At 51.1% G+C, this 24057-nt stretch overlaps 1 protein-coding gene across 1 annotated transcript in view; it reads left to right on the top strand.

The window, feature by feature from the left end:
* Positions 1-24057, top strand: part of ALMS1 (ALMS1 centrosome and basal body associated protein) — an 80819-nt gene that overhangs the window by 54603 nt on the left and 2159 nt on the right. Inside the window, exons 13-19 of the mRNA XM_044428987.1 lie at positions 1069-2249; positions 7979-8096; positions 10728-10883; positions 13857-14101; positions 15256-15439; positions 17474-17537; positions 20027-20126. Coding sequence (XP_044284922.1) covers positions 1069-2249; positions 7979-8096; positions 10728-10883; positions 13857-14101; positions 15256-15439; positions 17474-17537; positions 20027-20126 — 2048 coding nt within the window. The remainder of the gene's footprint in view (positions 1-1068; positions 2250-7978; positions 8097-10727; positions 10884-13856; positions 14102-15255; positions 15440-17473; positions 17538-20026; positions 20127-24057) is intronic.

The following is a 24057-nucleotide window of genomic DNA, read 5'->3' on the forward strand; positions in this document are numbered from 1 at the left end:
AGAAGCATGTCTCCTCTAACATCTTTGTCTTCCTCTGTCAGTGCAGAATCAGCATTTCAAAGCTTTCTTGCTTCACTGCTGAAGGAGAGAAAGAAATGAAACAGAATCTGTAAACAGCAAAAGAATTAGAGCAGAACAACAAAGCGTTCTAGGAAGTGTGATCAGAATATATGAGCCTTCACACAAGCTTACAGGGCCACAACCAGCTATATAGTTCTCATAAAAATCGTGAACTGAGGCTGAGGAATAATTCTTATCTGTGTGGCTTTGATCAGCTCCTGCAGTGGAGCAACATACATGCCTCTTGAAATGTTACCATAAAAGAAAGTACATGCGGACATTGGGAAGGCAAGCGTGGTTGAGAGTGCGTGTCTGTGATAGTAAAGCAGAGCTCTGTTCTGCCACTGGAAAATCTCTCAGCCTATAACCAGATAATTCAGATTCTACGGCCTGAATAAATGCATGCAGATTGTGAAGACTGCAGCTCTCTTTTGCAACTGGAAGAGCAAGTGTGTGTTGACTTCTTTGCAGACTGCAGATTCCAGAGTCCCAGGCCTCTTTCCAAAATATGTTTCCAACATAAGTTTTCATCTCGGTTGGAAATAGAAATTGGAAAATATTTACTTCAGACCCTGATTGCACAATAAAGCTGAGTTCATAATTCTCTAAACTTCTATCATGCACCCTTTTTTTCTTTAGTTAAATGCCCCAACTTCATGCACCTCTTGTTCTGTGCTGAAGATGTGTTAGTCTGCAGACCACTTTGCTTGGAAAATGCACCGTTTTACTTTTAAAAAAGGAGCTTACATGTAATCCTTTGTCAGCTGCAGTTCAAATCATAACATGCTTTGTATACATAGTTCTGCAATATATTGTTGATACGGTAATTTAATTTTTGGTATACAAGTAGTAGTCATATACAGTTTATGCCACAAGTTAATGAATAAAGTACACTGTGAAGTTAGAATACAGTGGTCATGCAATGTAAGCAATTCTTTCTTCCTGGCTGGACATAATGACTAAAACTTCTAATTTCTTCTGCTTTCCCTACCCCCTCTGCCTACTTAGAAAATGCCAAAATCAGGAATCCCTTGGAATCCGTTAAAACAGTTCATTCAGTCCTCAGACCTGCTCAGTTTTACCTGCACCATCCAGTGGCTCTGCAGCATGAAATTGACTTCCTTCCTGGGGATGAGGCCTTGGGGCAGTGTGCAAGAAAAGAGCTTCCAGTCCTTTCTTCAGAAGATGTCTCCCACTGCAGGGGAATTCCAGAGAGAAATCATCAGCCAAAAGCGGAAGAACAGTTATCCCCACTGACTGCTCAGCTAAATTACAGTTTTGTCGAGGAATTAAGGTTCAGTAAGACTTTGGAGAGAGACTTTCTAAGACAGGAAGTAGCCCAGCAGGATGGGAGGAGAGCTAGTCATGAAATGGTTAAAGAGCTACCTTCTCCAAGCAGCCAAAGGATCCACTTAAAAGAGAAACCAGAGGCTAATTTCTCTTTGTCGCAAAATGCTTATTTCACTAGTGGTTTAGATGAACTCTGGTCTAAATACTTAGAGCGTCAGAAGCAGCATCAGCACCGTAATCCTGGTAGCAGCAGAAATGAGCTGTCTCTAGTAGAGCGACTTGATCGATTAGCTAGACTCCTGCAAAACCCTGTGCGGAACGCCCTGGTCCCTGCTGCAGACGAGCAGAGCAGTGTGCAAGCGGCCCCGAAGAGGAGTGAGCCCAGGAAGATCAACACCCAAGGAAGAATGACACACAGAAGTAACTGCACATTCCAAAACACTGTAGGAAAGGTGGAAGAGAGCCCCAATACCGTGAGAAAGGCACAACCATCAAAAGCCAGGCACCATAAAATTCAAAAAGCTGTTGACCAGATGGGTGGACGTTTAGAGCAGCATCAGGACTCCGATACTCTGAGTTGCATCTCTTCAGGGCTGAGGAACGTCAAAGATAGCAGCGTGTTCACTGGCCTCACCTCTGAGTCAGAAGGGACTCTTCCAGAAACAGAAAGTGCCACTCAGACAGAGGCAAGTAGTTCTGTCTCCACCATCAACACAGCCCGACTGATCCGGGCTTTTGGGCACGACAGGGTTCAGGTCTCTCCAAAACTGTCCCAACTGTACAGCGCCATCAGCGTGCAGAAGACCCGCTCGGAGAAGTGGGCCAAGGGAAGCAGGAAAGACCAGGGAGCAAGACCCTCCAAAACGGCTCGTGTGGAGCAAGAAGGAAAGGATGCTCAGGTATGGTAATCCACAGGAGGATCCAGCAAGGAACCCTCTTGGCATGTTTGTTAGGATTTGTGGGAAGGAGGGAAAAGGAAAGAGCAAAGGTCAAGCCTTGGGTGCAGTCCCTTAAACTTCCTTGATCTGACTCACCTTTCCCTACATCCACCTCTTTTCACACAGTGTTTGGATGAAAACGGGACTAGAAAGTTCTGTGTGTGTGTGTGTTTTTTTTTTTTTTTAAACCTGTCAAAAGAAGGTCTCTCTCTCTCGTTTTCTACTCTGGCAGACTCAGCTGAAACTTTAGAAGCAGAGTCATTCTATTTAAACTTAACAGGTTACAAAACAGTATAAATCAAAGTGGCATTCTCTTTGAGAAGTGGGAGAAGCGTCTGCCCATGAAAAAAGCTGAATCCAAACCGAAACCTTCCCTCCCTTTCTGAAGATTCTGATGCTACCTTCAGGGCACCCCCCCCCGCCCCGCTGTTTGAGGGCTAGGGCGCCCTCTTCATTGGTCTGCTTGTTTCACCCGTGGTCTCCCGACCAGACCAAGGGCCCCCTCTCCAGCTGCTCTGCCCCCTGCCCACAAGCTTGCCAGTTCTGAAGTGTCTCCCTCCTTTCCCAAGGTCAACTGGGTCTCCTCCTCTGTTCGAGAATCTTCGCTAGGCAGCTTTGAAACTGCCAAGTCACCTGCCCCTCTGCCTGCTCCTCAGAATCAGACAAATCTGAACAGACAGTAACACGGGGGAGCTGGCCCGTGCATATCCGTGGACCTCTGGTGCTATTCTCTGAGAGGCTGCCCTCCAAAGCTCCGTAGCAGCTGCCGTGGGAGGCCGAGAGGCAAGGACTGGGTTCAGGCAGCACAACAAGCCACACTTGGGTATGACTTCTGTGTGAGTTGCCCTTGAGCCAAGGGTTGTGGCTGAAGTATAGGCTACCACGTTGTCTCTACCCAGCAGCGTGAAAAAGCATAGTTTGTTAACCACAAGGAGCTCATGAAGAGACTCCATGGCTGTTGGGTTGTGGGTTGTTCACCATGGTTTGCTCTCTCGGCTGTGTGTTAATGAGAGTTCCATCTAGTTCAGCCTTTCCCAAGTATTTGCTGTGCTGCCTAGGAGGAGAGGAACTGTGGGACCACACATTGAAGGAACTCAGGTTGGCAAAAAAATTGAACTGGTCAGGTGTATTCACTCTCTGTTAAGTGGTAGACGGCATCGCAGACCGAGGCGCCAGTGAGAGGGCCCCCGCTCTGCAGAAGCTGGTTGGCAGTACAGATTTTTCCTGCCGTTTCTGACATTGAGCATTTTTTGCATGCACCCTTGGGGGGTGGGGGGGGGTCCTGCAGATGTAGAAATTGGAAACAGCACAGCCATTCAGATTAATTGAATGGGCTCTTTTTTTGGCATCTCTCATTATGATTTTTCCCCATGCAGAGAATAATCAGATCACTCTCTTGAATAACACACAAAGAAACACTCAGGCCTTATCAGGTCCAAAGACCAGGTGAGAGAACTGTTTCTTAAGCGTTTTTGTATAAAGGTGAAAGAGCCTGATTCTTTCTGGTTAGTACTTGCACGTGGTGAAAACATCCCTTTTAACAGCAGTGCAGCAAAAATCATTGTGTTGGAATCCGCCTAGAAGGCGCCTTCCATGTTTTAAAGGTGATGAAAAGGCTGAGCTAAAAAGGGTCATTATCAATATTTATTTTACTTGTAGAATGTTAAACATCCATATGAACTGGGAAAACGTCATCTTGATTATTGAACTGTTGATGATACTATTTTGGACTTTGGACTCTATTGATAGCTGGATCCGCTCCTTGTAAGAGTGGAGCTCCATCAGTCCTAGCCCACCTGGTGGGAGTTGGAGGCCAATGGCATACTCCCCACCTGTCCCTTACAGTACATCTGTTTTGCTGGGATATCCCCAAGTTGCTTCAATACAGTTGAAAGAAAACTTTCTTGTGATCATTGCATGTTTTTTCTGGACTCAGTGGAATTTTTTATGGATATGGGAGAGTGCTTGAGGATCCAGTGAGGTGGTTCTTTTAGGAAGACGGGATGGTGATCTCCCAGCTGGACTTGGTTGTGCTGAGCTGTGCACCTGCGAGTAAATTCTGCTGCTCATGGTGGACCTTTACTTGGCATGTGAGTTCAGAATATGCGAGGCACTTCCTCTGTGTTTGCCTTGTGGAACATGGCACATCATCCTGTATATATTCCCTCCTCGATACAGCGGTGGTGGGAGGCATAGTTCGCATGTGGAGCGTTCTGGGTTGTATCCATGGCATCTCCAGGTAGAGTTGCGGGGCAGCCTGGCCTGAAACCCTGGGTGGCTGCTGCCAGTCAAGATTGAGTTAGGTGAACCAAAGCTTTGACTTGGCACGGGGCAGGTCTCCCTGTCGGCATGAGTACTGCAGGGATTTCTCGGGGTGGTGAGGCAAAGCAGGCGGGCCTGCCTGTCGCCCTGAGGTTGTGTCGCCTGCCTCCGGGGAAGTGTCTTGCCATCTGGGCTGGCCTTCCCATGAAACAGCGCGCGGGGCATGCACTGGCTGGCCAGGACGGGAGGAGTGGTGAACTGGACCCGCCGCTGCTGTCCTGTGGTGACACTCTCTGAAGCCAGAAGGTGGCCAGTGGGGCTTTTGGGGCGGCTTCCTGTCCTCTTTGTGCCTTGCCACAGAGCCAGAAGCAGTGGCCGGGTGAGTCTGGCGGGGGGCTTCTCCCGGCCACACAGCTGTTTGCATGAAGAAGCAAACGGGGTGGACAGTGACGGGCATGTGAGGCCAGTGCAAATGGCACAGCAGATGTCATGTGGCGTCGTGCGTCCCCTCCCGCCTTTGGTGTGCAGAGAGCGTGTGCCAGGGCGGCCTGTGATGAACATCGAGTAGAAGTGGCAAATTATTTCCTCCCTAAGCTGTGTGCGTCCAAGCTGAGTTCAGGTGTTTGGAAGATGGAAGTGGAAATTTCAGTGTTCTGCTGATTTGCCAAGACTAATAAGGATGCTTCAACTCACCCTCATCACCCAAGTTTTAAATTAGCATTAATAGTGTTTAATGTTGTTAATAGAATTGCTAATTACTCTGTAGGAATAAAAAAGCTATTGTTTTTCTAATTAAAAATTAAATGTGACAAATTTTGTTGTAATCTCTACTTGCTGTACATTGTGGAAAAATGTCATTAATTGCCATGGTATTTAAGCAACAGTCATCCATATTTGCATAGCTATTAGGATTTTCATGACTAAGTTAATTTTATTCCTGGACAAAACATTTACCTCTGAGCAGTTTGGGTTTTAACCAACAAAAACAAAAACTGGGTTTCAATCAATGTAACCTACTTGTCCATGAGTTATTTTACAAGATAAAAAGGAACCAGTATTTTCTGTCAAAGATAATTGTCTTCTGGCAACTTAAACAGTAGTGTATTTGTTAGGAGTGAGAAACTATACCAGGTATATAAAGTAGGCTTTATCCTACAAAACTCATGCCATGATAAATCTTTGAGCCTTTAAGTCCTCCATGGCCCTTAATCTAAAATCAGCAAGCATTACTACTCTTCTAGAATTTAGTAACTATCAGACCTGCCACTTCCCTGTCTCCTAATAATTTTGTGACTGGGCCAAACTCACCACAGGTTATTTAAGCTGAGATGTGCTGTGGCTCATCCTAGATATTCATGACAACCATTATGTATATACAAACCCCAGAGGGTTTGTGGCATGGCGTGCCAAACCCGTCCACCCTGGGTTATATTCTAGGCTTAAGCAACCCTCACATAAACCCACTAAAGATTGAAACAACTCCTAAATAACACATAGTGATTGAGTTCAGACAGTGGGCCGTACATCAGGAGCTGATGTTTCTACTTTGATGAAACACCAGCCCCAGTGCATTCTCCTTGCAAACATTCTTTATTGCCTCTAGTTCAAGTCCCCCCGACTGAATCTCTGAGCATGCACAGAGTGATTGGTTGAAAGTAATCTAGTGATTACTTCTCCTTAGGAATGTGCCTGAGCCCTGACCCCACAGGAGTGGCTCTCTGAAGGCAGGTCCACTCGTTTTCCGCATGCTGCTTATCTGCTTGAGTCTCTTACCTCTGCTGGTGCCTTGCCACAGGGTTCAGCTCAGAGGGAGGGAGCTGGTCCGCCTCTGGGCACGCCTCATCCCTGGTGGCCCCATCCCACTGGCTGTCCATTTATCCCGTTCCCAGGTTCTGCCTGGTGTAGTGAAGTGTCTGTCCTTGAGCGAAACATCTCTTGCCTTCTCCCCCTGTTGTCTCCCAGGACCTCGAGCCAAATCCTGTTCCCCAGTCTCACCGAGACATTCTGCATCACTTGAATCTGAATCCACTTCTGGGATGCGGCTGGTACCCCGTGGGATCGCTTGCCCCAGCCCACCATCCCTCTTGCCCGCAACACTGCGACAGGCTGTATCAGGGTGTTAAGTGCTATCATCGTCTTTCCTTCTGCTTCTCCCAGTTACTAGGAATGATGGCAGACTTCCTAGATTTTTTTCCCAATAAAATTAAATGCATTTGCATGTAAAATTCTCAGTTGGCTTTGGAAATTTTTCCAGTACATTTTCAGTTTTATTGGAAAACGTTCTGATACCCTAGAACGGGGGTAGACAACGTGTTGCCTTCCAGAAATGTTGGCCTGCAAGTCGCATCATCCCCCACCATTGACTGTGGTGGCTGGAGCTGTGGGAGCCACTGGCTAAACCCTGCGGAGGGATGCAAGTTGCTCACCCCGCCCTAATTTATTTTTATTTATTTTACCTGTGTTAAAGGTAAAGCCAAGAAGCTACCCATGTCAATTTTTCCTGATAAACCACACATATTTCACCAGAAATAGTTGAGGGAAAAAGTGAAATCACATTCAGTGTAAGGTAGGATTCCGTCCTGTGGATGTTTAGACTGAAAAGCCAGCCATACTTTCTTAAAATGTAGCTTTCTTAATATGCATATATATGTAAGCTACCCAAATATCTATGCATGTGGCCATTGGTGTGTATCTGTTGAAAGCCCATTCAATTGTTGAAAGCTTTGCTAGGTCCTCCGTCCACTGCAGTATGGGATGAGAGTGCTTATCCTTCCAGCTGCCTGAGGGACATGGAGAATTCACTCATGTTGACTCTGCATTGACCTTCTGGAAGTAGGTAGGCATTTAAAAGAAAATGCACATCAATAAATATTGATGAACGTACCCATTCAACGTTTATCTGCATTATGACCTCCTCCCCAAAAGTGACAACCACGGGACATTTCCAGAACATGTGATTAAAACCAGTGTCAGCAGCATTATACAGCTAGCAGTTTGTCAGCTTAGACCAATCCTTATTAAGGGGAATATCTATTGCTTTGTCTGATTTTGCTGAAATTCACAATAATAGTATATTTTAAAAGCATACATGGGGTGTTACATTATATTGAGTTTTTTATTGGAATACTTGTGAAATTTTTAAGACCATAACCTGTGCGGCCCTTAGATTGGTTAAATGTAAGGAGAAGCCTCCAAAGTATGGAAAAGAACGGTGCATGATATGCCAACACCCGTTCATCCCTTGATACACACGTCCACTCTTTTCTACTATTTCAATTTTGCTTTCAGTATTTGTCTAATACTGTATTTTTGCAGTTGGCCCACATTCATCTTTACAAATTAACTTACGAAGCAGAATATGAGTGACAAATTAGCCTGCCGCCTTCTGACACCCTTCTGACACACATCTTCATGCTTCTCTCCTTCAGGCAACTGACTCTTTCGTTTCATCAGATTCCACCTCTACCATGAGCAGCTCCCGAGGACCAAGCTCTGCTCTCAGCAACAAGCGGAGCGCCCGCATGTTAAACAAGGCCGTGCAGGCAGGTGAGTAGCGCAGGTACTCCTCCCTGTAGGCACGCCGTTTCTTTTTGTCGAGCTCTTGTTAGAGTCTGAGGTATGCTTTGAGTCGGCCAGGTTCATTCACGGAGCATCCTCTGCCTACATATCTTTACAATTCAGCTCCTTTCACGAAAAGATAGCAAGTGGAACTCAAAGGGATCAGCAAGTCTCTTGCCTGCACTGACTTCTTCAGTGTCAGCAGGGCAGTTCCTTTGTTGTTACTGCGGGTTTTCTTCTCTGGCCTCCCAATAAATCTTGCTCAGAGACCTCATTTGTTCCATGGGGGATACTTCCCACTTGCGAGGACAGCCAAAAGGGTTGGCACTACTTCAGAGAAGTGTAACTTCTGCTCACATGGTTTAAGGCTGCCTCTCCCTCAGGCTTGGCTGCTGCTTTGATGAGGCGCCTCTTCCTCTCTGTCTGTTCCGTGAGATCCGTTCTGAAGCAAGAGCTGCACCGAACCAGGGAAGCAGTGCAGTGGCGCAGTGGCCCCGTCTGCTGCCCGAAGGCTGAGACAGGCACAGTTGGCATTTGGCTTCAGTGCCATTGGAGCTGGTTGCACGGTCGGTGGGAGGAGGAGGAGCAGAGTGTCTGGGGACGGAAGGTGCCTTAGAGGACACCAGCTCAGCCTCCTCCAGGGCACAGTGTGAAGGAGCCAGGTATCCTGCACTGCTTAACAGAAGCATTCGCCATTTCATGTGGAATCTAAGGAGGTGGAGTCCTGGTTTCAGTGATCGGTCCCTCGTTGCTGTAGCGGCTGAGCTGCCTCGGCACCGATCATGGGACTGGCTGGTCCTAGTGAAGGAGGCCCTGGCCCCGTGGCGGAGCCCCTGCTCTGCACGCAGAAGGTCCCCAGCTGAACCCCCGGCATCTCCAGGCGGGCCTGGAAAAACCCTTCTCTGAAGCCTCAGCGGAGGGTTGCTTCCACTCGGGGTCCCTGGTGCTGGGCCAGGCGGGCTCGGGCCTGGCTGTGCAGGAGGCAGTTTCTGGTGGCTTGTGGCAGAGGACGTGGCAAGTGGCGCGAGATGCCTGCCGCTGGTGGTTTTGCTGCATGCGGACGTGCTCCATTATACCTCGTACCTTCTGTAACTGCTGTCACTGATGGCGCTTGAACAGCGTTTGCTCCAAAATTCTCAAGGAAGGAGATTTCGCCGTCTGTCTCGTCCTTTGCCATACATGTCGTGTAGTTAAAAAACTGGAACGCTGCAGCTTGGAATCTTCAAAGGCGCTTTGGCTGTTATGGTTTGCAGAACACATTTGTTGTCTTGACAGTATTCTAATTTGAAAGGCTCAGAAACCAAGAGGAAGGTGAAAAAGCCAGGCTTCACTTCAGTACGTATTTTAATAACTTGGCTTTATTACCAACCTTTATAAGCTGCTTTGTATCTTTAGAAAGTTCCCAAGTAGTAAACAGTAAACAATCAAAATGCAAAAGAGTAAAACGATTTAAAGTCAGGTTCTGCAACTCGATGCTTGTTTCCAAGGCGCAAGCTGCAAACATAGCCAAGTCAATGGGTGCCTGACATGAACAGGAAGCACATTCCGCAGAGAGCCAGCCGCTAGACTAAAGTGGATGCCAAACAGATCTCAGAGCAGCTCGTGCCCTTCAGAAGCGGCTTGTCCCATGATAAGGGGGGGGGGGTGCACGCCCCAGAATACTTTTGCAGTTTTTCGCAGGCAGAGCCAGCTTTCCAGGGTAAAAAATGCCACAGAATTAAATCCAGTATGACCATAGCTGTGATTTGGCATTCACCCATTCGTCTTTACAATTGAGTGTCAAATTATGTTAATTGCTAATCACAGAAATGTGGATGTTTGCTAAGTGTGTAGAGCTATTTCCAATATAAGCATTTTCCAGCAAGTGGCCCTCTGTGTTAAATTAGCTACTTTTCTTTCTGGTACATTTTGTTTTTGTTTTTTCTTCCATGCCAATGTTCAAGCTTGCTTTCCCCTTTTTTTTAATGTATGGGGTTAATGAACTGTTGTCAAAGCTACTGCATCAAAATAAACTGAAATTTGCACTTCCAGGCCTGTGATCTCATTTTTCTGCTAAGTTCTAATATTCAGCGCAGGTTTCACTCTGATTTGGATTAGCAGTGGGCCTTTTTTCCAGACAGGAAAGAAATGTGCAAGTTCCAGGTTTAAATGTATTTTCCAACACCACCCTCACCCCTGCTTGAATGATACACTCCAATTTTAAAATGCCATGTGGATTCAAAGAGAGCTATAATCATGGTGTTTAAACTCATTTGTACATGAGCTTCATTATAGGCACTTACTAGATTTTGGCTGTCAACTGGGCAGGCTGAGATGCCCAGCAACCACCTTTCCTGGGGCGGCTGAGCCGAAGGGATGCTGGAACGGCACACAGGCTGCCTTAGCCATGCAACCGGTGTGGGGCACTTCCTTATTCTAGGGAAGACCATATACGGCCCTAAATTGTTGTCCCTGGACATGCCTTCCTCCTGTGTAAGATGCTGCAGGGGCCAGGTGCTGGCTGGCCATGGGCTTGCGCTACCTGTTTCCTCAGTATCCTGGGAAGGTCTTCCCAAGCAGTCTTCACCCACTTCAGCTGCTGCAGCATCAAGATATCTTTTTTTCCCTTCTGACCCCCAGGAGACTTTGAGATAGTGAACAGTGCAACGAAGAAGCACACCCGAGATGTTGGGCTGACCTTCCCCACCCCGATGTGCAGCCGGACCAGGCTGCAGGGAGACTCCAGGAGCGGAACAGCGGACGAGTGTGCTCAGCCAGAGGGACTCGCTTCAGCAAGTAAGGAAAGCAAGCAGAAGAGGCGGCCAGGCAGCCTCCCCACGGACAAAGGGCCAAGGAGGAACAGGCCTGAGTGCCTGCGTGCCGTGCGCTCGGGTGCCTTGTGGCTGTGCTGCGCTGCACTGCGCGATGGGAACGCCTGGCAGCGGGAGCACAGAGGTGGTTGTGGGTGAGAGGTGGGGCACCCCGGGAGGGGTCCCACCACACAGCAAGCCTCAGTGCGTAGAAGGCCCTGCGGGGTGACTGCTGAGCCCCCCACAGGCAGTGGAGCACCTTGGGGGCAAGCTGCCGCCTCCTCACCCCTTGCCGCTTCTGCAGGTTTCCCCCCACTGCTTGCGGCCGCTGGACGGTGGTGCCAGGGGAGGCGGGCACTTTGGGAGCCCCCGCCCCTGGGCTCCCGCTGCCGTGTGCCGCTTGCTCCGGCCCCCTTTGGGGTTGGAGGGCAGGGTGTGGCTGGCACTGGGGGAGGACTTGTGGGGACAGGGAAGCAGAGGGCAGCTACTCCCAAGTGACACGGGATCACCTGGCAGCCAGCTGCCCCGGCCCCTGCCTGGAATCGCCTGGCTCGGGCAGCAGAGCGTTGGTTGCTCTTGCTCAGCACCTGGGTTGCTGTGGGGTTGCCCCAGCGGGTCCTCTCAGATGGATCGCACAACGTGGCAAGCCCCTGTTTGGCTTGGTGAACTTGCCATGGGGCTGGAGCGTGCTCACCGGAACCCTGTCCGGGCAGCTTGTCAGCCAGACTCCAGCCACCCTGCTAGAACCATCCTCGGCTCAGACAAGGCAGTGTGACATAACGAGAGCCCAGAGACGGGGACAGTGGCATTCTCCGCCTTCCCTGGTACCTGCAGGGGAAACATGGCACGCAGCAGCCGCCCCTGCCGCGTTGTTCTTGGAAGGCCTGTTCGTGGCTCCTTCCTTCCTTCCTTCCCTTCTGTCCAAAAGCTAGTGCTTCCTTGGCCATTCACAATTAAAGCCTGATAAAATACGATATAAAATTCAAAACTAGAATATAAATTAAAAATAACAAGCCAAAATAAAAACAAAAACGAAATGAGAAGCTGTTGGTAATGCAAACATTTAGGATGCAGTGCCAGATCGACAACACCAACATAAAGGCTGAAATGCCTGCAAAAATAATGTTCTTCATCTCGCGTTGAAAAAGCGCACAACCCAGGTACCAGTGAACTTCTCTGAAAAGCTGTTTTGCAGTGGGGTGTCCCAGCAGAGAGGGCCTTCTTTTAGCGCCCCCCCCCCCCACCAAGGGATTGCTGAAGACAATCTGAGGATATGGGCAGGTGTATATTGCGGGGGCGGGATGATCCATTAGGTTACCTGGCCCTGGGCATGGAAGGCTTTGAGTGGCCAGCACTTCCAAGGCGTTGCAGATGGAAAAGATGCCAAAAGTGCCGGCATCGTCCTTGTTTGCCCTGAAGCAGGCAAGGAAGGGTGAGCAAGTAAATAGGCATGAGGACATGTTAAAGGCCGTTACCTTTAGCTGTTGACAGCAGGTAGCTCAGGTTGCCTGGAAAGAAAGATGCTGCCGCAGGTCTGCTTCTGCTCATCTCTCGCTTGCCTACTCACTCGCTCATAAGGTGGTTCGGAGATGTTTTGCTGCCCCCAGGTGGGCTGAGTTGTGTAATTCAGGAATTGTGGCTCTTTGTCCATTGATTTTCAAGCAGTCCTGCAGCTTACTGCCTGGTTAGTTCCCCCTGCCTCCCAAAATGGTTTTAATTGTGTAAACCATCCAGAGAGCCATGTGGCTATTGTGACAGTCTAGAAAAGCACACATGCATAAATAAATAATTCTGCTGCTTCTTGGCTTGTTTGTGCTATTTCTACTTCACCCTGTAGCCAAAAAGGTCTCCCAGAGTGCCTTAAAAATATATGTGGCATGAGAATCTCTGCCCTCAGGCCTGCAATCTGTAGTTAAGATGTGGCACACATGGACTAAAAGATAGGGAGGGAAGATACTGGTGTAATTTTGAAAATGAAATTCAGAAAATCCAGCGGGTACCAGGTCAAGGAAGGCTGCCCTATGCACCTAATTTTCCATGCCATTCTCTCTTTTTGTTTCCTCTACACTTAAGGCCACAGACAGTTCTGAACTGAGAGACTCTTCTTGGTTCCTCTTGCCCATGGTTTATTGTGCCATGTAGACTAGGAACTGCGCCTTGTCTCCCCAGACAAGACAGAGTCGTATGCCAAGAATAAGTCATGACTTATGTCTTGTCTTTGAGAGACAAACCAGACTTCTTGGTTCAAATGTCACTGCAGATTGAGGCTCTGTGGTTTGTTTCACTGCTTGCAGTAGGAGTGGCTTGTGTCACACTCAGGACAGTCTAAGGCGCTACAGTCTAGCCCCTGCTTAAATGCAAAAGGCGGGGGAATGGAAGGGGGAATCTCCAGGTAGAAAGGAAAGCTTTCGTTATATCTGAATCCATGCACATTTTTCAAGTTGGATTCTTTTTCAGGGATTAGTTCAACAAAGACAAATGTTTAAACCTAAAACAAACACAATTAGAACACATTGATATAATGCACAGTAAATACTGATTTGTTGAAATGTTTTATCTCTTTAAAAGACCACCTCATGTCCTACCAAAATCTTTGCAAAGACCAGAGAAGATTTCAAAGCAGTTGCTACATTAGCATGCGGGTTGCCTGTGCCTGCTTTTTGTGTCCTCTCTTCACCCTCCATTTTCTTTGTTCTTTGCCATCTTTATACTTGTTAAGTTCTTGGAATCCCTGAATTTGAAAGCAGCGATAATACATTATGCAGTTTAATAAGTACGTTCTGCACTTGTGGGGTGCATTGAACTGCTCTGAGCATAGGCAGAAAATAGTCCAGGCAAAAGAGACAGGTGGTCTTTGCTCTCCAACCTTTGTATGTAAACTACCTACACAAGCAGTAGACTTTGAAAAAACGAATGTAGTCTAAAAAGACCTTTTCTTTTTAAACTGACTTTCTTCTAGGGGTTTCCTGGTTTGTTCCTACAGAGGATTTAAAATTTCACCCCAAGAAAAGATCTGGATCTAGCTTTATTCCTGATCCTGGTCCCTCCTGGTTTGAACCGCTATCCAGCCGGAAGCCGTGGCGAGAGCCCCTGCGGGAGAAGAACTGGCAGGAGGATCACGGTGGCCTTCAGGTGCGTCTGGCAGCTTCAGCCAGAGACATTGAGAATAAGCCACCCCCGCCTTTTGTGAAAATGACGCTGCAGGTAAAACCCGGGCTCTGCATTTGGGCTGCTTGTCTGGCTTTTGTGGTTTGCTCCAGTGTGGTTTGGCTGTCGAATGAGTTTAATCGCCTGCCAGTTTATTAGAAGCGAAATAGGGCCCGGTGTGCGTGTCTTTTATTCCTCTCCTCATCAAAACGTGAGACACTTCTGCTGCGCCCTTCAGCTTGCTTTGGCTTGGGTTGGGCTGCTTTCCTGGAACAGCGGGGCATGGCTCGAAGCAGCCACGAGGCCGGGGGACGCTTTCTTCAGCTCCCAGCCTCAGGGCAGGGCACAGCAGCAGCGGAACGGGAGGGGCTGGCTCTGTCCGCATGCTGCCTCTGTGCTCTCTTTATGCTCGGCACAAGGCGGAAAGGGCCGTTTCTGGGCATCCAGCATCAACCCCCAGCGCACTGGGAGGAGGAGGATGCTGTCGCTGCTGCCCTCCACTGCCAGTGCCTGGCAGGCGAAGAGGGAGGGAGGGGCAGGGCCACTAGCACCAAGCCCGCACAGAATGTGCCAGATGCCCACCAGGCCTTGTTCAGTCTCAATTCAAGCCATGTAGCGGAAACAGGAAAAATGCGGTCCAGGCACTGGCAGAAATGCCAGTCTGAAGCTTCCTGCCCCTGCCATCACCCTCGTGATGGCAAAAGGGGTTGAAAGGAAGGAGATGCCCTTTCTCCTCGGGCTTTGGCCGAACTTGAAACCAACGGGCACCTAGAAACCCTCTTCTTCAAGACTAAGCGTGGGCTGTGCTAATTTCCCCATGTGTCTGTTTGAATTACAGCTTGCTGAGAGGTCTCCTCCACCTCTGAGAGACCTTTTTGTCCCGTGGGGACTGGGCTTGGTCTCTATCATGCTTGTTTAAGCTCAAGCATTTATCCTTTTTGCAAATACGTGACTGTGCTTATTCCCAGCCTGGTGTCTTTCTGGTTGTCCCAGCATCAAAGCATTTGTTAACAAGATCCACAGAGGCCTCTCTTCAGCTCTATAGACGCAATAGTCTGGGCATTGCAGGGAGGCTGCTTTTCTTCTGAGGCATGTTTTTAGTGCTCCATTAATGGGGTTAGTTATTTTTGTCATTCTCCCCCCCTCCCTGCCCCAGCTTTATTTGGAGGTGCTTTAAGTGGAGCAACTCTTCTTTTTATTTCTCGACTTAGGAGGCTCTCGCACTGCACCGTCCTGATTTCATTTCCAGCTCTGGGGAACGTGTGAAGCGCCTGAAGCTGATCATAGAAGAAAGGAAACTGCAAAGCGTGCTCCAGGGAGAAAGAGAAGAGTTATTTAATCCTCCCGAAGAGAGGAGGAGTTACAGGAATGCCAGTTGCCTCCTTCCTAACAGAGGTAGCTTTTTTGTATAAACATGGGCAACACTCCCAAGACATGATAAATGTGTGCAGGAGGATTCGGGCAAAGTTTCTTCTGCTGGAGAATGCACGCTGCTCTTGGATTCAGAAAGCCGCTTACTTGTCTCTTCAGTAGTGGAAACTGATGTAACAAACAGCAAGCGAAACAAATTGTGCCCATTGTGCGCAAGCAAAGCACACACACAGAGCACTTTTCTGGCTCATGGCCCTATGCCTTTCCCTGGTTCTCTGCACTGGGCAGGTCTTGGATCTCTTCTTAGAACATGGCATGGCATGTCTCGCGTTGCCAGCTTACGCCCCTGGACAGGTTTCCCTGTGGTGTTGGAGGGCTGCTTGGCCTCAGAAGCTTCCACTTGAAACCAGGCACCGCAGAATCCCCTTTCTGCAGAGTAGCTCTTCACAGGCGTTTTTGCTGTGGGTGTTTTTCGGTCCTGCACGGTGGCAGCAAGCACTCGCTGCTTGTGAGGTGCTGGAGTCCCGGAGGACCACCAGAGCGTCCCGCACACTCAGCTGGTTCCCCGTGCCCTCAGCAAGAGTTAAGAGAGGGCAGCTGCCAAGAGCCCACGGCCCAGCAGGACCCATTGCCAAGCACCCCCCGGGCTTGCCCAGCCTGGACCAGCTCTGGACCAGACAACCATGGCTGGGCAGGGCGTGGAGGGACGGGACTCCTGCCCGGCTGCTTGCTGCCTCCCTGCCTGTTGAGACGCAAACAGCAGCACGGATGGGCGGGCGAGGAGCAAGAGCAGCCGGTGAGAAGGGAGGCCGGCTGAGGCAGCGGCCTGCTTGGCCGCCTCCCCGAGCACCTTCCGAAACTTGGAGCTGGCCCTGTATAGATGGACTCTACCCAGCGGCCCCTTGTTCTGTGTTCTGTCTCTGTGTTGCATTAGAGAAGTGCTGCTTTAAGGCAAGTATTCCCAGGAAGCTTATTGGGAATAAGGCAAAGTATTTGCCTTAGCGCCCGTTTGCTGGTTGCTGTCCAAGCCGTGCTCGGTTGGGGTTTGGTGACAGCTGGCCCCGGCCTGATACGTGGGCATTTCACGCGGCCTGGCAGAGCACCGTGGGACAGGCTCGCTGCGTGAAGGCAAGAGGGATTTCTTGGCGGAGAAATCAGTCCATTGGCAGTTTCCTGAGTACCCGTGAAACGTGTATCCCCGTGAATTCCAGTGTGCTTCCGGGTACTTTTAGTGGTGCCTGCAGAGCTCTTTGCTCTCTCTCTCTCTCGCTGTCTCTCACTCTCTCTCTCTCTGCTCAGCCTTGCACTTTTTCTCTTCCTTCTCTTCTTTTGCCCACTCTTCAGAGGCATGCGCACACACATGCGCGCACAGCGACTCCCCGGGCAGGTGTTCCTGATGGCCGTGGAGGAGGCCGGAGCACCTGTAGCCTGTGGAGTGGCTGAGCGTGGCTCTGTGATAGAGAAACTTCGTCTTTCTGCTTCTGCGGAGCGCAGCGCCTTCCTCTTCTGTGACTCACTTTCTCCGGTGAAGCGCATCCCCTTTGACCAGTCAGGTTGCCACAGCAGTCACAGTGGGGCTTCTTTTACAGATAAGGGCAGAAGAACCTTTTCTTCTCAGGGAGGAGAGGAAAAGTCAGTCATGGGGCATATCTGGCAGGAGACAGAACAAAATGTGGGCAGACCAAGCCCCGTTTTTTCTTCCCGCTACTCCCTCTCCTTTTCTTTCCTCCCAGCACCTGCTAGGCTCTCTTAAAGAAGGAAACCGCTGAGCAGGGAGGGCTTTTCAAAGGGCTCGGGATGACGCTGTGTTTTTGGAGCGCTTGGGTCCCTCTCTGCTTGGGAGAACGGCTGGCTCTGCGGTTTTGGTTGTGGCCCGTCGCACTTCGTGCTGCCTCGGTGGCTCTGTTACCCCAGAAAGGGACAGGAGGTGGAGGGCAAGTGGGGGGGGCGGGCACTGGCATTTCATGTGCACTGCCCACCCAGTGTCTCCAGAACCCTGGAGCAAGTTCCTTGGTTCTCTGAATGTTGCTCCACTTGACATTTTCCTCCCTTGTTTAGACTACCGGACTATACGGAGGAGAAGAGCCATTCCTAAAAATGAAATGTTTCAAAGATCCAAACGGTAAGATTGGCTTTGCCTTCCCATAAGATGACTTTGTGGGGTTTTTGTGGGCAGACATATATCAATAAACTCCCTAGATAGTGCAGAAACTGAGTTCTTTCAAACTGTGACTAACCTGCAAGGGAGAACAGGGAGTCCTGGGTGTATCAGTGCCTGAAAGCCCGAAAGGTTCCCACTTCCCGCCTTGAACTAATATCTACATGGGGCGCCTTCTCCCCTGCAAGCTCCTCTGAGATGCACAGCAGATGCACAGCAGGGCTTTTCGTGGATTCTTCCCCATGGATAAGATCTGCCTGCTCCTCTGCTGTCTTCAGTGGCGCCCAAGATCCTCCGCCAGACGGGGGTGGGCATCTTGCCTTTTCGTGCGACGCAGACCGAGATTTTGTCCCGCTCTGAGAACATGCCTCTGCTGCACACTGTGTATCGATCACCTCAGCTGTTGCAACAAGAGCTGCAGGAATGCAGCTGCAGGGCTTTGGATGCGCCTGCATTTTTATTTATGGTATTTTTGATGGTGGAGGCTTGTTTAGGGCAGAGGTAGGCACAGCACAGAGGGCGACCTCCGAGGTGTTTCCAGTCCGTCTCCAAGCAAGGGATGAACCAGAACAGCCAGACCCTCCTGCCAGGGCTGGCCTTGTGCGCATTGCTTCCCTCTCCGCCCTGCCCTTTTTCATGAGTAACACGGGAACACTGTTTAGTTGCTTTTGGCCAGGTCTTTGCTCGGTTCTGCTGGCCAGGAGAACATTGAGTTGGAAATGCTGGCTTCCTGCAGTTTGCATGTGCATCCCAGTATGTTTCATGAGACACAGTCAAGGATCGACTTCGCCCCTGCTCCCACCCCGCTTCTGTGCTTGGCTCAGGTTGGTGGATCTCCGCATGAGATCTGCCCTGGGTTACGGTATGTTGAGAAAGCTGGTTGCTAGTTCAACAATAAACAAGAATTGCCTTTGTTTCTGGCAATTCTTCAAATATTTCACAAAGAAGAAGGGAAGGGACGGATAATGAGGCTTCTGCTAAGGAAAACCCAGTAGCAGATGACAGGACAGCCACTCGAGAGGGATGGCTTAACGGGGTGGGAGCCCTCGGGGAGCACGGGGTTGGACCCTCTGGCCCCTTCCAGCCCTACAGTTCTGTGATGCGCGAATGCCGTTCTTGCAGGGCGCTCCCTGTATGTATCTGAAATAAGCCGCTTGTTTTTTGTGTTCTATGCAATGTTTACGTGATTCCCTAGGGAACATACAAACCCGCCGCCATCCTTTTCCCGATAAGCTAATCCTTTAACTGCTAGCGTTGTAAAAGGGGTTTGAACTCAGTTTTGATTGAGAATGTGGGGCACTTCTGAAGGAACGTACCGGGCTGATTCACAGCCACCCTGCTACGTAAGGAAAAGGGTGACTGGTCTGCACCATTCAGCAATTATTTCTGTGCTCTCCATGTGCACCAGGTTTTTCCCTTCACTTCTAGCTGTCCACTCCGTCCCTTGGTGAGCCACCTGGGCTACAGGCTGGAGCATCTCTGGGCGTGGAGGCCGTCCTTCTGGACTGAGACGGCCTATCTAGGCTAGCCACAGGCTCTCCTCGCAGGAGGAACCGTGCAGGCAGGGGGAGTCTGTGCAGGCTCCGTCTGCCAGGCATTGCATCCAGCTTGTTTCGTGGCCAGCGCCTGATGGTTGCCTGCAGCTGATCACCAAACGCCGAGTCCAGCATCTTGCTCATGCACGAAAGGCGAACAGCTTGGGCCCGTTAGGGGCTTTGCCCTGCAGCCCTGCTGGCCAGGGCTGGTGGGATTTGTAGGCCAAAACCTCTGGAGGGCCACAAGGGAGCGGTTATTGTATAAAGTGGTGGTCTTTAGGGTTGTGCAGGGACAGGAGTTCAGGCCCACTTTCGGGTTAACAGCCTTATAAATCCTGCTGCATCCTGGTTTCCTGGTGCTTCTTATATCAAATGTCAAGGTCTGGTCAGAGTGGCCTTCCCCAGCCTTCCGGACCCATTTGAACTGCAATGCCCAGGATCCCGGTTGGGGAAGGCCGCCTCAGAGTTTGTTCACATGTGTGGCGTTTTGTTTCCATGGGGTTAGTGAGCCTAACTAGCTAGAAGGCCACAGCCGAGAGCCTTTGCTTCTCGGAAAAGAAAGCTGCTCCCAGAGTCTGAGTCTGGGGCAGATGCTACTTTGGAACTTGTCAAGCGCATTTTCAGTGTTGGCCAGAGGAAATGATTGCAAGGAGACCAGCTGGACCTGAGGAAGTTTTTGGACCATGACAGATCACACAGTGATCCCGTTTCCTTTATCAGGCTGGGCCAGGTCGCCTTTGGTGCCTCCAAAGGCAGCAGGTTTCCTTGCCTCTCCGGTTCCCCCTTTCCTTGCATTTTCCACCCTGAATGACTCCCATTACGCAACTGCGCAGTCCTAGCTGTAGGGATGGAAAACTAGGATACATTTAGGAGCTGTTCCTTCAGAGTCACCTTTTCATTTCCCGTTTATTCTCGTAGTATCTATGAGCAGCTGCCCGAGGTGCGAAAAAGGCGAGAAGAAGAGAAGAGAAAATCAGACTATTCCACCAATCGCTTGAAGGCTCAGCTTTACAAAATGGTGAGTGTTTTCTTTCCCTTCCTTCCACCCCAAGCCAATCTCCCATGTGTGGCCTTTCCTGAGAGAAGGTTGAGCAAAGTCACTGGGCTGGTACAGTCAGTATTATCCCCGTAATCACGTTGTATCTGGTGGCGACGAAATGGTGCCTGGCAGTTTCCATCTAAAGTACTTGAAGTGCTGCCCAGATTCGCAGCGAGTCCCACATAAAACTGGTCCCTGCACTCACCTCATCCCTAAACTATGAACTGAGCAGAAGTGCCAAGACTGGCTCCAGCAGAGTTCCTGGAAACAGGATTGGTGGCAACTTCACCAGGTTCCCATGGAAGAAAATATTCCCTGATTTATTGTCTTTGACAATTTAAGCCAAGACCCGACCAAACCCCCCAAAATCATCCAAGTCAGACTTCATCACTTTAAAGCCTTTGTTGGTGTCTGAGGTAGTTCTCTGGCATCGTCTGTTTATATGCCTTTTATCTGGGTCCCTACCAGCATATGCCGTTCCCAGCAGCCAGGTGCTGACTGGGGTTGGAACAAACTTGGCCCTCGAAGTGAGCCAAGCCAAGGGGAAGTACGCGGACGCTGGTGGGACGAAGATCGCACGAATGGCCCCCTGCCTCCACCTGAGGTGCAGCAGCAGGAGCACAGGCCGCTGCCTGTGGCACGGAAGAGGGATGCTGCTTGCGCAGTGCGTGGGGCTGGATTCCTGGTGCGCACCATGTGGGCCCTGAGCCTGCTTGCCTGGGACCTGGACTCGGCCGTGGCAAAACAGGCTGGAGTCTGGGGAGCCGAGCCCGGGGGATCTGAGTGGGTTCCTCCCCATCCCCGGTGCTGGTCCTTTGGAAAGCCTGGAAGGGGCCCTGTGGTGGAGAGTGCTCGAATAATTGTGGCTGTTTGGCGGGGAGGAGCAGGAGCGGGACTTCATTGCTGGCACCCGTAGAACCCCCCTTCCGTTGTGTCGGAGCAGCGGCCTGAGCAGCTTCGTGCGGTCTCCTCTCTTGGAGCAAGGGAGCACCTCCCGGCCCCTCCCCTTGTTCCTTCTGGTATCTCCTTCCGAGCAGAAGCACATGCGGTACCGCTGAGCCCACACCCTCACCCGCAGCCGGCTGAGTGGGTTGACGGCGGCCCATCAAGTGCTGCCTGGCTGGGGGAAGCTTGGGCCCAGCGGATCTGGAGGGCACCAGGTCAGCGAAGGCTGATTAGTCCCTCATTATCTGTTCTAATTGGTAGTCGCTCTTCAAAGGTACCATCGAACCCAGCCAGGGCGGAGTCCCCCACCCTGCTACCTGGAATCCTTGTAAGTGGCCTTGAAAGGGCCTGAATCTGGTGCCAAGGCTGTGGCCTCTGTCTGAGCCAGGGCGGGCAGGAGGTGTTTTGGACCTCCTCTTCCAGAACCTCCTGACAGTGTGGCCGGTGGTCAGGAATGCTGGGACATGTGGCCTTTCCAAGTCTTCAGAGGGAAGCTCATCAGTTTATACGCTTGAATGTTTCGCCTTCTCCACCCACGTGGATTCTTAACATGGCTTGGAGGCCAACAAACTTGCCCTGTCAGGTCATAGGAGCAGTATTCTAGGAAGACGGTTCTCCTGACCGGGAATTTAATTGTGTGTGTGGCCAGGTGACTGCAGCTTAGGGTGCCCCTTCTTTGTGCCTAAAATGGAACCAGCCTGTCTCCTGTGCCCCGGGCTCTGTACAAGTTTTGCACTGTGATTTAATAAAGCAATAAGTAAAGCACGTTTGCCGTCTTGACCCTGCTCCTGGCACCGGCACAGAGCTGATTCCTGGACTCTGTCCTGTGTGTGCTAGAGGTGTGAAGCTGTTACACGAGAGTGCGGTGCTTGTCCCTGAAACCGGGTCGGGGACCTTGTGCCGTCGTCCGTCGCATGTCTGAATGGGAACTGGCCAGTTGCAAGTGTGCGTCGGTTCATTGAATAAGCCCCACAGCAGACTTGTGGGTTCAGTGAGGGTTTAGCCCTCAGGTGTCCCATACTGGCCAGATTCACATGACACAACGGTCCCCAACTGGAGGTCGCTTATCCATAATGGCAGCTGCCACGCACTGTATCGGCCTGGGAGTCAACTAAGCCTCAGCGAGCGGTCAAGGTCTGAACTTTAACGCCACCTGGAAGCTGGATGGAGGCAGCGTGCTGAGCGCAAAGGCATCTCGGCCACCCTCAGTCAGGAAAGTTCTGCGTGTATTTCTGTTATTCGGCAGTGGCCCAGTTGCTGTAATTTTATTTTTCCAGTAGTGCCACAGAACGGCCAGCCCTGGATGCCGCTTCTTCCCCCCAGAAAGACAAAAACCGTTCTGTGCCTGGTACCCCCAGGGGGGATTAACTATGGGGCTGTGCCTACTCCTCAGGCATGGCCCCCCAGCCACATGCCAGCTTGGGCGTTCCCAGAGGGAGTGTCTCTCCCTGTTGCCCCTGCCCAAAGGCTCTCCGAGGTGCTGCAGATTCCCTGCTGAGGCACGCGAGGGCTTTTGGGTGCGCGCTCTCAACCCAGGGAATGTGCGACTCGTTGCTGAAATCGCCTCCCGTCGTGATGCAGTGCGCCTGGGAGCGTGCGGGTGGGATTTGAATCAAAATCTGGATATTGTGACGGGGCACTGCAGCACCTGGATGAAAGCACTCGGAGTGTAAAGTGCTTGATCCTTCCACCTGCTTCAGTCTTCATTTGGGAACCTTGTTAGATTTAGAGCAGACTATCGGCATTGTCGGCGGGGCTGTCAGCTGAGAGGCCGCTCCCGTGGGCTTCAGCGGGGTGTGCCTTGGCCCCTCCTGAGCCAGGGGACCCCAGCCCTGCTGGCAGGCAGCCCTGGCTGTGGGCCGAAGTTCTCGGCGCCTTCCCTTTGGGTTGAGCCCTGCAGGCGGTCCGTGTCTTCAGCCCTCGGCGTGCGGCATCCAGAGCGCTTCCCTCCCTCCCTCCCTCCTCCAGCGGCAGGCTTGACGGTGTCTCAGCAGCGTGTGATCGTGTGATGAGAACTCGTTGTCAGGGAGAACGGCACGTGGCCCCGGTGAGTCAGGTGGGCAGCCACAGCTGCCGTGGCACCCGTGGCCTCGTTTTGATTTTGCAAAGGCTGCAGAGAAGCGCCTCCTTGCGACTGTGGAAGTGCAGCCTTGAGCCCGGAATCACAGAAAGGAGGGGCAGAGAAGGACGACTCCCATTGGACCTGCCTGGTCTGAGTAAACCCACCCGAAGGAAGGAAGGAAGGAAGGAAGGAAGGAAGGAAGGAAGGAAGGAAGGACGGGAAAGCAGATGTGATTCAGGCCATGTCCACAAGGTGGCCCTGCAGCAAGCAGAACGGAAGCGCCTTGCAGCTGCCTGAGGAGCAGCTTTCTGGCCTTTGCTGCCATCCCTTGCACACGGGCGAGGCATCCCTCCCCCTGCAGTAGCGCAGGTGGGGTGCCCACGGTTGGTCCCAGCAGCAGCTCTCTCGAGCCCATTTTCCTCTCGAGCCCATTTTCCTCATTCGCGTTCCGCAGATCCAGTTGGCATCCCGGAGGACAGTGAGCTGCAGGGCCGCTTGCCGGAGCAGTGTGGCTCCAGCCATTGTGGTCGGGCTGCTTCCCCATGGTGGGGCCACAGGAGCACTGATGGTGGAGATGGGAAGCTGAGACCTTCCCGTGTGGCCGCTGGCACCTTTGGGGAGCCCGTGGGCCAGACACCGCCCTGCGTTCTACCCTTAAAGATGGCTCGAAAGTGCAGCTGGTGTTAGAGGCGGCAGGCGGTGGCGCACCTCCCCCAGTTCTGCGACGTCTGCATGGCATCTGGCCTGGTCCTGAGCCCCTTGCACGGCTGCCGCTTTTGCCATTTAAAACCTGGCGTGGCTTGGGACCAGATTTTCTTACGGACTTGTGTTTGCCCCTTTGACCGGCTGCCTTTTGAGATCTCCGATGAAGGCCTTCCTTCAGGTCCCTTTGCTGGTGGGAGT

Source organism: Varanus komodoensis, unplaced genomic scaffold (genome assembly GCF_004798865.1).
Source record: "Varanus komodoensis strain SLA01 unplaced genomic scaffold, ASM479886v1 scaffold2, whole genome shotgun sequence".
Lineage (NCBI taxonomy): Eukaryota > Metazoa > Chordata > Lepidosauria > Squamata > Varanidae > Varanus > Varanus komodoensis.